A 17,444-nucleotide genomic window follows, 5' to 3' on the forward strand; every position below is an offset into this window, starting at 1 on the left:
TGTTATCCATCATCGTGGCACACTTTTTCCAAGAGGCAGTTACTTTAAGCCATGGTTATTGCTCCATTCCCAACACACTGGGTTTCCCGGAACAACTACTGCTATCTTTCCCAGCGGAGAGGCCAAGTGGGAAGCCAAGGAGCAGGTTCGAGCCCTCAAAGTGGACAGCAGGGATGTGAGGACCAAGATGAGGAAGGGAGGGCTCATGACCCTTCAGCCTGAGTGCTGGCACACACCTGGTGCACTGCATCAGGCCGCATGGGAGTCCTCAATTCAAGCTCACAGATGGAGGGTTGTAAAGACCTGACGTGACAATGGTGCTCTTCTGGGAGAAACGACGACAGGGATGAAGTGAGGACACCACTGCACGTTAGGGCCTCTTGTAGGGTTGTGGTTCAAAGTGGATGAACCCCCACTTTCAGACCTATCTGTGCCCAAGTCATCTGAAAAGCAGCAGACAGGAGGAAACGCTCTTCCAGACACTCCTGCATGAAGGGTGAAACAAGCCTGACCTTGGCCAGCTGAGGGGAGAGAGGTCTGCGGAAGCCTTTGAGAGATTCACCACGCCCCAAGAGGCTGCCCTGGTACATCCTCACCCTCCAGGGCCATAGACCGGTGCTCCTGGCCCGAGGCAAGGCGGGGATGCAGGAGCTCGCTCAGCAGTGGGAGTTGGCTTTTTCCCCAGGACAGTGGGGACATCCCCATTGGTCACAAGGATGCAGGACAGCCTGTATCAGACCTCTGGTCCTTGGGGACGCAGCCCAGCAACACGGGTTATCTGCTGCAGACAGTCATTTGGGCCCTGAAGTGAGTTCCAGCTGCTGTGGGCTGAGTCCTGAGAAAGGAGCAGAGGGTCTGATGGCACCCAACTGTCTGCCATGAGCGAGGCTCTGCCACACCTAAAAAGGCTCCTCCCTGGACCTGTGCTCACTGGTACCCAGGCCTGGGGCCCTTGGGGCCCAACAGCTTGCTGTCCTCCTCCGGGGCATGTCTGCTGGTGGTGACAAGGCTCTGCATAGCCTCCCGCTGGTGCTGCTTGTCTCGGTTGTAGAGCAGGACACCCACTGTCACCAGGACGGTGCCTATGGCTGACAGGCTGGTGACTTTGTTGCCAAAGATGAGGATGCTGAGCCAGATGGACAGGGCGTGCTTCACAGTGCTGGCCACTCTGAAGGTCACCGGTGAGACCTTGCCCATGAGCACATAGGCCGTGACACTCTGCAGGTGGAACAGGACACTGTCCAGCAGCAGCAGCACCACCACGTCCTGGCTGTAGCTGATGCTTCTCCCGCTCCTCCCGATCACCGGCAAGTCCATGAAGAAGACCCAGGGAGGGACGAGCATGGCCACAGCAGCGGCACTGGTGTAGAATTGGAGCTCCTCAGCCGAGAACCGGTACTTGTCCCCACTGAGGAGCTTTTTTGAGAAAACATTCTGCAAACAGTCCATGATGTTGGTGGACAGCGCAGCCGAGAAGCCCAGAATGTTGAAGCTGATCTCGGTGGCAGTGCACAGAGCCAGCCCGCCCATGACGGGGATAAAGGAGAGGTTGACCAGCAAGCCTGTGTACTCCCCCAGAATCATGCTAGACGTGATGACGGTGAAAATGGGGGCCGAGCTCTTCACGGTCTCAGCAAAGGAAACCGCCACATTCTTCACGCTGACCAAGCCCAAAACTACCATTGCGAATCTCATCAGGCCCACAAAAAAACATGGCCAGGATGAAGTTGGGCGGGTAGGAGAGGCGGGCTTTGTGCTGAGATAGGCAGCAGGGCACGAAGACCTTCACGCAGCCGATGCAGGCGGTGCACAGCATCTGCACGGCACCGAACACACTGGGCTCGTCCTCCAGCAGGGACAGGATGTACTTATTGAGGAAGAGGGTGCAGAAACTTAAGAAGAACCAGAGGCTGAGGTAGACGAGCGTGCGGGCGCTCCAGGTGCCCAGGTCTGATTCCAGGGCAGTGCTCTCCGTGATGGTGATGGTGAGCACCGCCTCCTCGGGCGTGCCCTCCGCCCTGCTCAGGACCAGCTTCTCGCTCCGGGGCCCCCAGAACGAGGCCCAGAACAGGAGTGCTCTCCCCATGGGCTCCTCCGGCGCGGGGTCCTTCGTCGAGGCAGCCATACCGAGTGACCCCCAGGACGGTCAGCATGGGCCCTGCAGTGTCCAGTGCTGGAGCACAGGCGGGCTCAGGCTGCTCAGCCCTGTCTGCACACCTAGAGCCCAGCTCCCAGGACACGTGCTGGTGACAAGTCCTTCGCAGCAGGCTCTGGGGTGCCTTCCAGGCAGGCCTGCCTCAGGATGATGCTGGCCACACCAGAAGCCAGGAGCCCTGATGGGTCCACAGCTGCACGTGGGGTGTGACAAACCATCTGTGATCAGCCTGGAGCCGAGATCCTGCGTAGAAACGCCACCCTGGGGGACTCAGAGAGTCGGTGCGGCTCAGGGAAGCTGGGGTCAGGATGAGCGGCTTACTGTCCACAGACACCCCGCCTCACCACCTGTCCACATGGCTTGCCGTCCACGCAAGCCGGGCCACTTTCAGCAAGAGGTCATTCTTGTCCTGTCCGGCCCCGCGAGGTCCTGGACCAGGAGCCGCCGTCGGGGCTGCGGGACGGGCCGCACGGAAGCGGCGCCCCGCGGCCGCGGCTCTCCGCTCCGAGCCGCGTGCCGCGAAATAATATCTTTCTGAAGCATTCTCTGAAATTAACTGTGGTCAGGTTCATAAGGTCTCTCTGATGGAATTTTTTTTTAAAAAAGTAAGAGTAATCTGAAGCATGTAAATGTCTAGTTCAAAAGTATTTGTCAATAATTAGATGTTTTTGTTTGTATAGACTGAAACTTGGCTTGCAAATGGAACCTTTAAAGCATATGAGTAAAAGCAGTTCTATAGGGAAGTAAAGGAGAAATAAAATATTGATACCCTGAATTTCTTTACAGGACATGTGTCACAGATCCAAATGTTTTTTACTCTGTACACTCCCAAACTCCATGTGTAGTAAAAAAATAACTCTTATTTGAACTAGCATACTCTGTTCTCTAACTTGTAATCAACTTATCTCTAATTAATGCAGTTTTCTGAAACTGAGGTATTAGTAAATAAAAACTTAAATATAAGACTAGCGGCTTTGTAAAGGGAGATGAAAAGGGATGATATGTTCTGGATGAAATAACGATTCTTCTTAGGACAGAAGAAAAATACCTGTAAATGTGTCACCTGCTATAATTTTAGTAGCACATCATATGCTTGCCAACTAGGTAGCTTTATTGTAACTAGTTAAAATTCAGGTTGGTGATGAGATTTGTGATGATTTAGTAAACTCACTTTTTAAGAGAGCTGAGATCAGTCAAGAAATGATGATTTTTCACAGTCTTAATAAGAAGTATAGCACTTCTAAGAGAGACGTCCTCTTTCTTTAATAATTAGCATTCATATTGACTGAGCAACCAATAGTCTGGGTCCTTAGAACACTGATATAACAATTTCTATCCTATTCTATATTAAAGAAGGTAATACTTTTCACATATAACCTATCAACACAGTTTCAAATTATGTCATTTAGGCAGAATGGGAAGCCACTATTAGATGGACTTTTAGATGGATGGTTTTGTCTTCTCATCCATCTACAATGCTTTGAGTTATCTATAATCTATCTGTCTTTATCTCATAGGAGAGTGGATGATCTAGGCAATAAGAGAATTGGCAGCCTGTGTACATGCCTAGAATACATCTTTGGGTGTGATTATTTTAACACAGCAACAATGAACATAAATAATATTTTTAAAAATTCTATTCTTTTGAGATAAAATGCTATTTTCAAGGAAACCCAACAAAATGCCAGACCTGCCAAAACTAATTATTTGCATAAGGTAGACTAATATATTGTTCTATTTCATATAATAAAGTATATGAGTTTGAAACATTGCTCATACAAATTAGTGTAGATATAAGTTATATGTAGTATAATAAAATATTTAATACTTTAGTGTGGATATGACCAGATCGCCAAAAGATTTATAGTGAAGTATGGTAAGTGGACTTTATTTCATGTGAGATCCTCAATTTAATAAAATGAAGAAATTTGTGGACATGTGAATGAATCCTCGACCGAATTTGTTCCTGGAGCGCAATTATCTGGAACTGCCTCTCCACCCCAAACTATGATCATAGAGGTAAATATATCACAATTTATGACATAATCAATGACAGATTTTGTCAGTTCTTTTGAAAGAAAAAAATGTGGAACATGGAAACAATATATTTTTCTGGTACTACTGTCAAAATAAATGTGTTGGCGGGGAGGGCTGGAGCCATAGTTTAGCGGGTAGGGCGTTAGCCTTGCACGAAGCCGACCCTGGTTGGATTCACAGCATCCCTATGGTCCCCTTAGCACCTCCAGGAGTGATTCCTAAATACAGAGCCAGGAATAACCCGTGAGCATGGCCAGGTGTGACACACAACCCCCCCTCCACCTGCGTCCACCTCCAAAGGGGGTAAAAAAAAAACCTCAAAAAACAACCCAACAAAAACAGTGGGCATTGTTTAAAAACAGAATATTATGATTGAACTCTGATCTATGCTACATTTTATTTAAACTTTTGTATTTTGAATCTTTCAATTTTCTTAAAAGACCACTCCCTACAAATATAAGCCAGCAATTTATTTGGGGATGGGGCAGGGGGAGTTCTCAGTGGTGCTCAGGGTTGATCCTGGCGCTTCATTCAGGATCCCTCCTGCTAGTGGTCAGGGAACCATATGCTGTACCAGGGATCAAGTCAGGGTCAGGAGCTTAAAAGGCAAGCAAATTAACTGCTCTGTGATTGCTTTAGTCCGGTAGTTTAATTTTAATAAATTTATTTATGGATTTCAATAATAAGTTTACAAGAATGTAAATATTTGTAAATTGTAGTGGCATGTTGTAATACCACACTCCTCACCAAACTCTTATAACTTTGTCTATCATATTTTCTACCACATCTATTTTCTTGCTCTCCTTTTGTAACTCTAGTCTGTCACTAAAGCCTAAGCATTTGTTAGTAGTTTAATTTTGCTATTACCTTTTAAATATTTTCTTTGTGTTGCCTTTTGGATGTAAAGGGACTAAACTGGGCATAATTTGGCGTGATAGTGATTAGAAAATAATGAACTACAGGTTGCTGCTCTTAAAATATTATATATACTTCTGAGAATTGTTTTCTCTTACTGTGCCAAAAGAATGTGAAAACAATGTGACATAATTTTTAACAAAACTTATCAGACATGGTTAATCTATACACATTTTATGAGATGAATAACAATCGTTTTGTAGAAGCTTCAAAATTAAAAGGGCTTTTTTGCAAAAGCCAAATTCTATTTGGTTTGTAGAATTTTCACAAATTGAAATTGGTAATGAATTCCTCTATATCTCTTATTAGGTACATCTGTGAATCCTTAAGAAATAAGTGGCTATATGACTATATCACATAGTATATATGTATATAGTAGTTTATTTGCTGCTTGGAGAAAACTAACAAGTGTAATATGCACCACAATGTATTCATAGTTTTGTAAGTAAAATTGGTCAATATGTAAATATATTATTCACTTCTAGGAACTTGTCACTAAATTTCAAATCTATAAATAATCTCATGAATCAGAGTTCTGAGACACCATTTAGGTGCATGCTCCATCCCCATTTTGAAACTATTTTCCATAAGTCAGTATACTAGATGTTTCATTGACAAGATTCAGAGAGTGCTTTTTAATAATTCAGGAACAGAAAGAGTTTTATTTGGGTTGGGAAGTTATTAATACCATCCAAACAGTTTTAATGTTTTATCTTATAAATTGAAAATCATAATGACACTTAAATTTATTTCCTATTGTTCCAGCCATTATGTGATATTTTTTAAATGAGCAATAGGGAAACACCGTTTTGTTTTTTACTTAATTTACACTGAATTATAAGTGTGCTAAGTATGATTAAATTCATTTTTTTAAGAACACATATCATTTAAAAACCTATTTTTATTTTGAGAACTCATATGTGGTTTACATGTATATATTCACATTATTGAGCAGTACGTTGTTTTCATATTGTGGATATTTTTAGTAATGCTGTCATAGATGTATATGTGCATACATAATTTTAATTAGTATATTTTATATTTTCAGTAAAATATACAGGGTTAGAACTTGGAATAAGATGGTTTTTCTACTTTTAATATTTTGAAAATTCTTATATTATTCTCTCTAGAAACTAGAGCAGGTTTTTTGTGGCTATTTCTCACCACACCCCTTCTCTTTACATAATCACTAATATTTGCTTTCTCTGGACTTTAAATAGACATGATTCTCAGAAAGATGATGTGATGGGATGTTAATTTGTGTTTTCTTGATTACATCTGATGAGAAGTAATTTTTCACATACTGTTGGTCATATGATTTTTCTTTCAGTTTCAAATCTTTCGTCCATTTATCGATTGGGTTATCTCCCCCCCCCCAACTTTCCCCATCACTGAGCTTTATAAGTTCTTTATGTATCTTGCCTATTCATCTTTTTTTAGGTGTATGGTGTCATAGATGTTTGGATAAAGATGTATCTATGTGTACAGAAGAATTTGACTCAACTATAGAAAGTTAAATCTTGCTACTTATAACAATATTGCTAGAAGGAATGTGAAGAAATCCTAAGGAAAAAGACAGATACCACATGATTTTTCTTGTATATGATATTTAAAGGAGAAAGCAAAAGAAAAAAATGAAACACATTCATGGGTTCTGATTGTAGAATCAAGATAAAAGTGTTGGGTTGGAGCCCAGAGTTGCAGGGAGTTAAGAAAACTGTTTTGGAGTTATCAGTATCTGGGTAGTAGATGTGATTTGATAACACATTTAAAGAGGTATAAACCTGTACTCCTACAACATATGCAGCGTTGCAAACCAACATTACCACAATAAAATATGTGTGGGTGTGTTGCAAATATGTATGGTAGCAAACATGGATCTGTCATTGTCACTGTCATCCCGTTACTCATCGATTTGTTCGAGCGGGCACCAGTAACGTCTCTCATTGTGAGACTTATTGTTACTGTTTTTGGCATATCCAATACACCATGGGTAGCTTGCCAGGCTCTGCTGTGTGGGTGCGATACTCTCAGTAGCTTGCCAGGCTCTCCGAGAGGGTTGGAGGAATGGAATATGGGTCGGCCTCGTGAGAGGTGACCGTCCTACCACAAACATGGATAAAGTAGAAAAATATATAAGGTTTTGTGGAAAACATTTCAGATAATTTATTCTTTTAATTTTATATTGACTGAATTTAACTACCTTATCTTAATTTAGATTATTAATATTAGCCTTCATTTGTGTTTTAATTAACTTTTTAAATAAAATTATAAGCAGATGTTTATTACTTTTGTTATAAGAAATTATATATTAGGTTTGGAATATTATAGGCTGCTTGATTTTTAACTAGACTTCTCTCTCAATTTCTAGCATAATTTAACCAAAATTGTGAGGTCAACAATCAAAACATATCACAAGAAGCATTTTATTAACAAATGGCTTCATGAAATTATAATTTATTTCATTTCTATCTAAATATATGTTTATTTTCAGGCTGAAAATATACCCAAATATTTTCTTCACCTTCTACAAAATTATGAGGGTCATTAGAACAATTGCTAGTTTATCAAAATGTAGGTTTGGATAATTAGAAAATAAATTGTAATATAAAAATAGCTTTCATTTATATTAGTTTAGCATTTAGAAATTTATTTATGCATATGTACAGAGAATATCATATATGAATTTTAATATTTATACTTATTTCTTTATTACTAAATTGCAACATTGGAGCTTTCTTGAATTTTCATCTCTTCCTTCACTTTATTCAACAGTTTAGCTTCCTTTGATCTTTTTACTCATTTTCAGAAAAACTTCTATTAACTAATGTGCTATTAAAACTAACCTCTCATGCAATAAGGACATATTTATAATCTCCTCAAGGATCAAGCTCATGCAGTATCTTAATAATTTTTTATGGGAGGGTTCATTTTCATATAAACCTTGACATGGAAGCAGCAAGGCTATATTGGAATGTCTTTGTCACTTACCTCATTGCATGCCAAACATATAGCACTTTAGGAATTTTTGAATTGTGGCATCATTTGGTACATCAAAGTAATAAGCTTGGATTTCTAGCAGCACACATCCTGTGATGTACTTCTACTACACAAGTCCCTCTACACAGCATTACCTTAAAGTGGATCATTATTTAGAGCCTGTGTAAGAAAAGTATTTCCTCTGGACAAGGGAAAAAAGTCCCCTTCAGAGGAAAAATTGTATAATGCCTCCCAGGTGTGTAAGAAAGGTGAAAAACTGCAGCTTATCTGATGTACTGTTCATGACTTAGTGGGCTTATTAGTTCCCAGAACGAAGACTCATCTGCCCTGCATTTCCGTGGTTTAATTTAATGGACAGATTCTCCAATAAACGTAGACGGAAATAAATGCATTAGACAGCTCATGCAAGGAGCAAAAGGGAAAGGATTTAACCATCAGGGTTTTTATATCTGAAATGATATGTTGTTTCAAACAATCTCAATTTCTCTAGCTTAACTTTATTATTCTTTTATCTGATTCTCACTGCCATCTGGTTCATTCGAAAGTGCAAATCATAAGCAAGAAAAAGCAGAGTTAATTTTCTGTGTCAGCCTAACAAACAAAAGCTGTGTGATATTGATAGCTATCATTAAAAGTCTCTATCATAAAATATTGATCTGAGATATGTTACTTTTCTAATGTGTAGATATGAGATGGTAATTAGGATTTTCTGATGAACAAAAAAGGGTGAGTGTCAATGAGTATTGTGTGTTTCTGCATTGATTTTGGAAAATGACATTTAAAAAGACTAATATTTCCTACAGATTTCTTTTAGTGAATTTTTGAATTCTCTCATAGCAGTATTTTATTAACCAAATATATTAATTCAAATACTAGCATTAATTCATTAAGATTTCTCTTATCTGTTAATCATTTCTTACCAGTTTATTTGAATAATATAAGATGGAAGCTATTGTTTTACAGAAATCTTCAACCTAATAGTATAAATGATCCAAGGGAGAGAAGGCAGGCCTCATTCTGATGGTCAGCTGACAGATGACACTTTACATAATAAAAGTAAATTGAAAGCTACTATATGGTTGTTAATTTCCAAAAAATATATATTTCAGAGGACAGAAAGATAGTACAGGGTTTTATGTGCTTGCCTGGCACAAAACTCACTCATGTTCATCTCTCAGTTATCACACTTTATGTCCCTCAAGCACTGCCAGAGATGATCCCTGAGCACTGTTAGCTGAAGCCCGAAATTAAGAAAAATGAACTATCAACTGAATCAAAACTAAATAGATAGATAGATAGATAGATAGATAGATAGGGAGATGGTTTAATTATTTGTATTAACATAAATATAAATATTTTGTATGTTAATATAGAATACGTCTTTAATTTGTTATGGAGAATGCTCATAATGAGGAACGATAGCACAGCGGTTGGGCATTCACCTTTCACTCGCCAGACCTGATTTCGATTCCTCCGCCCCTCTCGGAGAGCCCGGCAAGCTACCCGTGCGTATTGGATATGCCAAAAACAGTAGCAACAAGTCACTCAATGAGAGACATTACTGGTGCCCGCTCAAACAAATCGATGAGCAACGGGATGACAGTGACAGTGACAGTATGTTTGGAAAGGCAGTGTCATTGTAAGTGCAGTGTTACAGTAAGTTTGATTTCCCTAAGGGCTTTAAAAGCTGAGGATAATTACAAAAGTACTTTTTCAAGTAAGTGTTTCCTTACCATAAAGATATCTGCTATTCACTGTATCACTGTATCACTGTCATCCCATTGCTCATAGATTTGTTCAGAGCAGGCACCAGTAACCTCTTTTGATTGTGACACATATTTGTTACTGGTTTTGGCACATCTGATACGCCACCAGTAGTTTGCCAGGCTCTACCATGCGGGCTAGATACTCTCGGTAGCTTGCCAGGTTCTCCAAGAGGGGTAGAGGAATCCAACACGGGTCAGCAGCGTGAAAAGCGAATGCCCTACCGCTGTGCTATTGCTTCAGCCTATCGGCCACTATAGGGAACAAAACAAGAGTATGGTGGGTAGGGCTCTTGACTTGCATGTGAAAATCTGGTAGAAAATCTCCAGCATTATGCATATGGGGATCTGGGTGAAATCCTCAGCGTTACATACAATCCCCTGAGCCAAGACATCCCTGAATACAGAACTAGTACCACTATGTGGACACAAAGATATATATATACGGACTGGAGCGATAGAACAGCAGGTAGGGCATTTGCCTTGCCGTCAGCCAACCCATATTCAATTCCTCCCTCCCTCTCTGAGAGTTTGGAAAGCTACCAAGAATATCTGGCCCCGCAGCAGAGCCTGAAGCTACCCATGGCATATTTGATATGCCAAAAACAGTAACAACAAGTCTCACAATGAAGATGTTACTTTTGCCCGCTCGAGCAAATAGATGAACAATGGGATGACAGTACTACACACATACATACATACAAACATATATGTTAGATACATACTATTATATAATGTGATATACATATTTGCTGCCCTTTGGAAGCATGAAGAGTAAAACTCATAGATGTAGTAATCAACTCTTTGCAGTGTAGAATTATGGGATGCCAACTCTTTATCAATATTACAGTGAGTTACACTTATTTAAAGAATAGGCAATTTCCTGAGACTTCTAGATTTGTTTGTTTGCTTTTGGCTCGTTTAGATATTAATTCAGTGCCTGAAAGTACTACTGATTTTATGCTTTAAAATACTCAAAATATCATCTACTCTAGGCTCTGGAGAGACAATATGGAGTTAAAGTACTTGCTTTGTGTGTCACTGATCAGGTGGTATGATTCTCAGGCACCAGATCTGGTCCCCTAAGCACTGCCAGGAGTAATTCCTGAATATAGAGTCAGGAGTTAGTCCTGAGTACCACCAGATATGGTACCCAAATATATATATATATGTATATATATACATATACATATATACATATATATGTGTGTGTATGTGCATATACATTTCTTCTGGGGAATAAATAGAGTGTGACAGAAGTAATAGGAAGTCATTTTAAAGATTAGGTTATAAAAGGACTGTCTTTGTTTAATTGGGTACTCTTTCTTGCTATTTTTTTTTTTTTTTTTGCTTTTTGGGTCACACCTGGCGATGCACAGGGGTCACTCCTGGCTCTGCACTCAGGAATTACTTCTGGCAATGCTCAGGGGACCATATGGAATGCTGGAATTAACCCTGGTTGGCTGCTTGCAGGGCAAACGCCCTACCCACTGTGCTATCATTCCAGTCCCTCTCTTGCTATCTTTTGTGTTATTAAACTTAGGAAAAACTTTCATGTTTCAAGCCTGCTCTTTAGAAAGAAACCAAGTCCTGAAATCAACCACAAGAATGTTCGATGAGACTGTTACTGCTGCTTACACTTGGATTTCAAAATATAAAGATATTACGCCAGATTAAGTTAGGTCATGATCTTGATCCAAAAAAAGTTTGATATAATAAAATAATTGCATTTTTTAAGCTGCTAAACTTAGATTAATATACTGTTGTGCTACCTATCTATTCAAGTTATTCTAGGAGGTATTATATTTTATACCTGAAAGTAGGCCACTGTGTATTGAATCTTTTCTATCTACATCATAATTTTATAAAATTAAATTACCAAATTATTGAACTAAGCACTTGTTTTTATCTAAATGCCATTTGATTTTTAAACAATATACTTTAAGTAATAACAATGTACTTTTTAGTACATAGTTTTTTATGTGCTTTCATATGTGAAGCAGAGATTTCATCCAATATTTTATTCAATTAAGAGTGTTAATCTACTTCTTGCTCTTTATATTACTAGGACAACCCCTTAACACCCCTTAAGACTTATACCTTAGTTATATAGCACTCCTTTCATATATTATCAATTTTGAAAGGATGATTTTATTGAGATATAAAAGTGCTTTTCAGAAATATGGACTTTATTTGAATACATAAATACAAAGCAAAAAAACTAATATTTTTGTTATAAAGTAGATAAAATATTATGTGTGGCTATCTAAAGAGAAAGTCATGTACCCATTATGTACTAGAATCAGAATTTTTAAAATTTATAAAACAACTTACAACTCCTTAAGAAACTTGCCAAAAATATTACACTGTTATAGACAAGTGTAGATTTTAGTACAAAAGTAGAACCTTTTTGAATTAACAGATAAAGCAAAACTGTGGTATTAAGTTTCAACCTACTTGAATGTACGCAGTATGGTGTTAGCATATAATTTTGAATGAAATTTGGACTGCCCACGCACACCTCACACCACTTTCTGAGTCACTTCATCAACAGCTTGCTAGACTGCTTCCAGTTCACCATCTGGAAGTGTCACTTGCTACAAAATAAACCTGCTCTCTGGATGACAGCAGGATATCTAAACATCTGCTGTTTAATAAGCTGTAGCAGAACATCCAACACCAGCATAGTAAGGGGCAATATTTCAAGGAAATGATGGCATCATCTAATATTAGCCTTTGAATTCACCTCAGGGAATCATCACATACATAATTTTCAAAGCATATTCCATGGGGTATGAGTACTGAAGGGCAGGAATATGTAGCTATATTATAAAAGTAAGTTAAAAAACCCTTAATTCTATTTAGAAAGTTTTGTGTTAAAAAGCAAATAAGGAATTATACTAAAGTAAAATATTAAATTTTCTTAATGAGAAAAACATGTGTGAGTAAACAGGTAAAGAAATGATACATGACATAGAAAAAATTAAAATAGGGACATAAGAGCTGAAAGAGAGTAAAGGAATTAAGTGCTGACCTTGCACATAGTCAACCAAGATTCAATTTGCAGCATCCCATATGGTCTCCCAAACCCATCAGCAGTAATTCCTGAGTGCAGAGCCAGGAGTAAGCCCTGAACACTACCAGGTGTAACCCAGAAAACAAATACAAAAAAACTGAGGATGAGATGTCACTCCTCATTTATGAGATACTCTCATAAATGTCAGCATAACATTGGATGGCACAATAAGCTAATTTTAAAGTGTTTCGTTATCTATTCAGCACTATATGTGCCTATAGTGATTTTTTTTGAGTGAAAGATATTACCACATTTTTTCTCTTACATTTAAAATTGTTTCTCCCCTTTATTTATTGATTGATATGAATTAATATCAATTAATTCCTATTTGGGTGAATTCTGATAAGGCTTGTATTCAGAACTTTTAAATATAGTTCTTAGTCTCTAAATTGTAAAGTGTATATGACTTTTTATTTGAGAAACATTGACTCATAGTTTTCTGTTGTACGTTTTTCAGATTATTCATTGCCAGAGTTATAGTTTTGTTTATATTCCAAGTAAAAGAAAAAATCCTGCCACAATCTTTCTGTTTCCTTCTACAAACTATTTCCTATAACTATAATATCATAATTACTCAGATGCAAGAGAAATTCCTTCACTTCACTCATACAGAATAGTTTAACCCTTGCATATCTGCATTTGCAACCCTAAATCTGGGATTTATCTTTTCCCCAAACAGTGTCAATGATATAAATAGTTAAGCAATAACTATTATTTTAGTAGGATTCTGATGACAAGTTTTAGGTGCCATAATCTATTTGTGTACTTATGATTGCGCACTGTGATCAGCTCCTAATTCCTAGAAAGCAGCAACACCAGGATTCTAGGAGAGAAAATCAAAGTTGCAAGTTCCTGAATATTGAAAGAAAGTAACGGAGACTCAACAGAACATGTTTTGGAAAAACGGCAGTTCCATAACAAAATATTATATGAATTCTGTCTTTTTAAGGACTTAAATTAAGCAAGGTTTCTGGTAGTATCTACAGACAGTAACACTGTGAATCCCTTAATATTATTGCCAAAAGCTGATTGGTGTTGGAGATGATGAAATACTGCCCATCTCCTAGGAGATGAAGCTTCTATTAATTTATAATAAGAGAGAAACTAGGAACATTGCAATGTACTGAGGACTACAGTTAGGGTGAAATTTTCACTAATGAGAAATTGATTGGAAAAGCAGCACAGAGCCAGTTAAACAGGTGGGCTGAGCACATGCTTTTGTTTTCATGTTCTCTGGAAACTGTCAGTGTAAAAAAGATTTCAAAAATTCATAAGCACATAAACACCATGAAAATATGGTTAGGTATGTCATCAATAGGTTTCAACTCACAGAGGACACAAAATGCAGTACCTCTGAGACGGTTGATACTTCAGCTTTCAGAGTGTTGGTGAAGTAGTTTTATCAAGAGAAAACTCGGGAATGGGAATGGCAACAAAGAGGCGCCATGTGCTTAAGTCAGGAGGTTGTTTGAGAAATGTGTAAGTAATTATTGAACGCTTTCTCATCTTTCCTGCATAACCAGGCAGCACCACTAATTGCTCTGTAAATTTCTTCTCTAAAGATATTAAAACAGAGAAAAACACATACAAAAGGATAAGGAGAAAGCTAGGAACAGTCATTTTGAGAGAGCATAATGTATCTATGATGAAAAAAAAATCTGTAACAACATAGATGAAATGATCTGTTTGTCACCATTATTGAATGAGATTATTAGTGTTATTTTGTTCTGGTGGCCACATCTGGTCTGCTCAGGGCTTACTTCTTAAGGTTTTCCTTGTTCAAGTGATGCTCCTTACCTCTGTATTCTCTCTGGACCCATGGTTTATTCTTACCTCATATATAAATAAGAGTTGAGAGTCAGGTATATGGAAGACTTTGGGTTTCATCCCGAGAGCCACATGCCCCTAACCCTCACCAACATTGCTGGTTGTGATTATAGTAGTCCAAGGCCACCACTTGGTATAGTACCTATAGGAATTTTAGAAAGAAATGTGGTTTCTTGGAAACTATTAATTTGAGAATTGAAGATCAGCATGAAGAAAACATTAAGGATGATAGCAGCCATGCTATAGGTATATGGAGGAAATGAGTCAGAAAATAGTAGAAGAATGGACAGCTACAGAACATTTTCTACTGTCCCAGAAAAATAAAAAAGAAGTAAAGAAACAAATACATTTTTAAATGTGTTTTAACATGTAAAATGGAATACTAACTTTTGGTAGGAGAACTTGGAGATGAATTAAAGAAGTGTACAAAATTCATGAACAATCAATATGACCATCTAGTAATTGTAAGAAGAATAAAAGAAAGTATGTAAGAAAGAAAAGGTAATAATCATATCACATATAGTTCTATAGTGGCAAGCTTTCAATAATTAAACGATCATGCTAATAAGAATAATAAAAGTGGCAATTTTTGTTATATTGAGAAGGTGAGGGTATATAGGTGTTTGAGTATAAGACAGAAACTTCAAACAGAATTTAATAGCTAAAAATCTAAAATAATTTTTAAAAAGTGAAACAAATAGTGTCAAAAACTAAAATGATCAAGGAATGCAGATGAAATCAGAGGGTAAAGGTAATATGAAATGTTCTGCCTCTGAAGTGAAGATGACGCACACAATGTTTATATTTTTCATAACACTCTATATATTTCAGATATTGAATATCAGAGTATTTAAGACTTCTGTAATTTTTATATAAGAAAATAAAATGTAAAAGAATAAAATGGTTGTTCAAGGTAATGTTTTGTAGGAGAGCCATACATGAAAAAACAAAAAAAACAAGAATCTACACAGTTTGAGAATATGTTATGAACAAGATTATGAGATTATGTAGTATTTTTGAGCTATTAAAAATACAGAATTTCTCTTTTAAATTGTAGAAATAATGAAGAAATAATCTAGAAGAGCTAAAAAAAATTCATGATAATCTATATAAATTTCAAGCAGGGCTTCTTAGACTTTTTTGCTTGTAAACTCTGTCAGATAAATACAATATGGATGACCATTGTTGGAAATATCTCATATTCATTATGTGATTGATTTTTAAATGTATATTTTTTATCGTTAAATATTAAGAAAATGTTTGCTGCTGTCCGTTTTAATTTTTGTAACCTGGACATCTAGTTAGTGAGATCCAGAGTTTAAGAAATTAGTACCTAGACTTTAACATTGACATTAGACCAGACTAGATTTTAACACTGACACATTATAGCTTCTTGCCAGAGAATAACTGGTCTTACTCATACTTTGACTCAGTGGAACTTACCCCAGAGTGAGAACACAATACACTCTAATGCTTTTCTCAGTTGTCATATACCTTGGTATGTACTTTCTGTTATAATGAAAAATCGAACAAATAAGTAATCAGATTTGAAAAAGCATTCTTGCCAAGATATAACAGCATGGGGCAAACAACAGCCCAAATAAGGACAACACAGTTTCTCAATGATGAAAGAAGATCCACTGAAACTTGTGCTCACTGTTACACTTGCTTAAATGCAATCACAGGCATTTCTTTTTTTTTTTTTAATTAAAGAACTGCTATTTTAAAAGTGATTGATAGAGTGATGGCTCCAGACCCCGATGCGCCTCATTCGTGAGAATAAACCTGCTGAAAATCTTAGGGATGCAGCTTTTGTAACAGAAATCTTCAGATTCTCCTGGAGTCCGGAATGGGTGACCTTCCACTATCTCCCTATTCTAGAATCCTGGCAGTCACACCCAGATACTGTCTCTGGCTCCACATAATATAGCTCATTAATGGCCATGATTCAGAGACTCACAAATCAATCTTGGAAGAGAGCAACGAGCTGCAGAGATTCCTCCAGACGCCAACGTCACCATCCAGTTAAATATTTAACCCCAGCTGTATCACCCAATTAAAAATGTTAGAATTCCTGTAGTGCATGGATGCGACATTTCTTACTCTATGTCACTGATGTACCAAGTATAGCACACCACATTTGATGGGGTGTAAACCTATAACCAATCTTGATCAATCAATCTATCTGTGTGCATACATATGTATACATACATATCTATATGTGTGTATATCTATATGTATGTATATATATGTTCCTATAATCCATACCCTTTCTCCTCTCTCTCTCTATATATATGTATGTGTGTGTGTATATATATATATATATATATATACTCAATGTCTTACTGTCTCACTGTCTCACTGTCATACTGTCATCCCGTTGCTCATCATTTTGCTGGAGTGGGCACCAGTAACGTCTCCATTGTGAGACTTCTTACTGTGTTTGGCATATCGAATATGCCATGGGTAGCTTTCCAGGCACTGCCATGCGGGTGAGATACTCTCAGTATCTTGCTGGGTTCTCTGACAGGGCCAGAGGAATTGAACCCAGGTCGCCCGCGTGCAAAGCAGACGCCCTACCTGCTGTGCTATCTCTCCAGCCCATATATATATATATATATATATATATATATGTATATATATACATACATACATACATGTACATATATAT

The 17,444-nt window shown here is 37.9% G+C and overlaps 1 protein-coding gene across 1 annotated transcript; it reads right to left on the reverse strand.

The window, feature by feature from the left end:
* Window positions 1-927: 927 nt before the first annotated feature.
* On the reverse strand, window positions 928-2,305 carry LOC101543098 (solute carrier family 35 member E2A-like). Its single transcript, XM_055127560.1, is given in 2 exon segments — window positions 928-1,710; window positions 1,712-2,305. Coding segments are annotated over 2 exon segments (1,197 nt in total). The 5' UTR covers window positions 2,126-2,305.
* Between the last annotated feature and the right edge of the window lie 15,139 nt (window positions 2,306-17,444).

The sequence above is a fragment of the Sorex araneus genome, chromosome 1 (assembly GCF_027595985.1).
Source record: "Sorex araneus isolate mSorAra2 chromosome 1, mSorAra2.pri, whole genome shotgun sequence".
Lineage (NCBI taxonomy): Eukaryota > Metazoa > Chordata > Mammalia > Eulipotyphla > Soricidae > Sorex > Sorex araneus.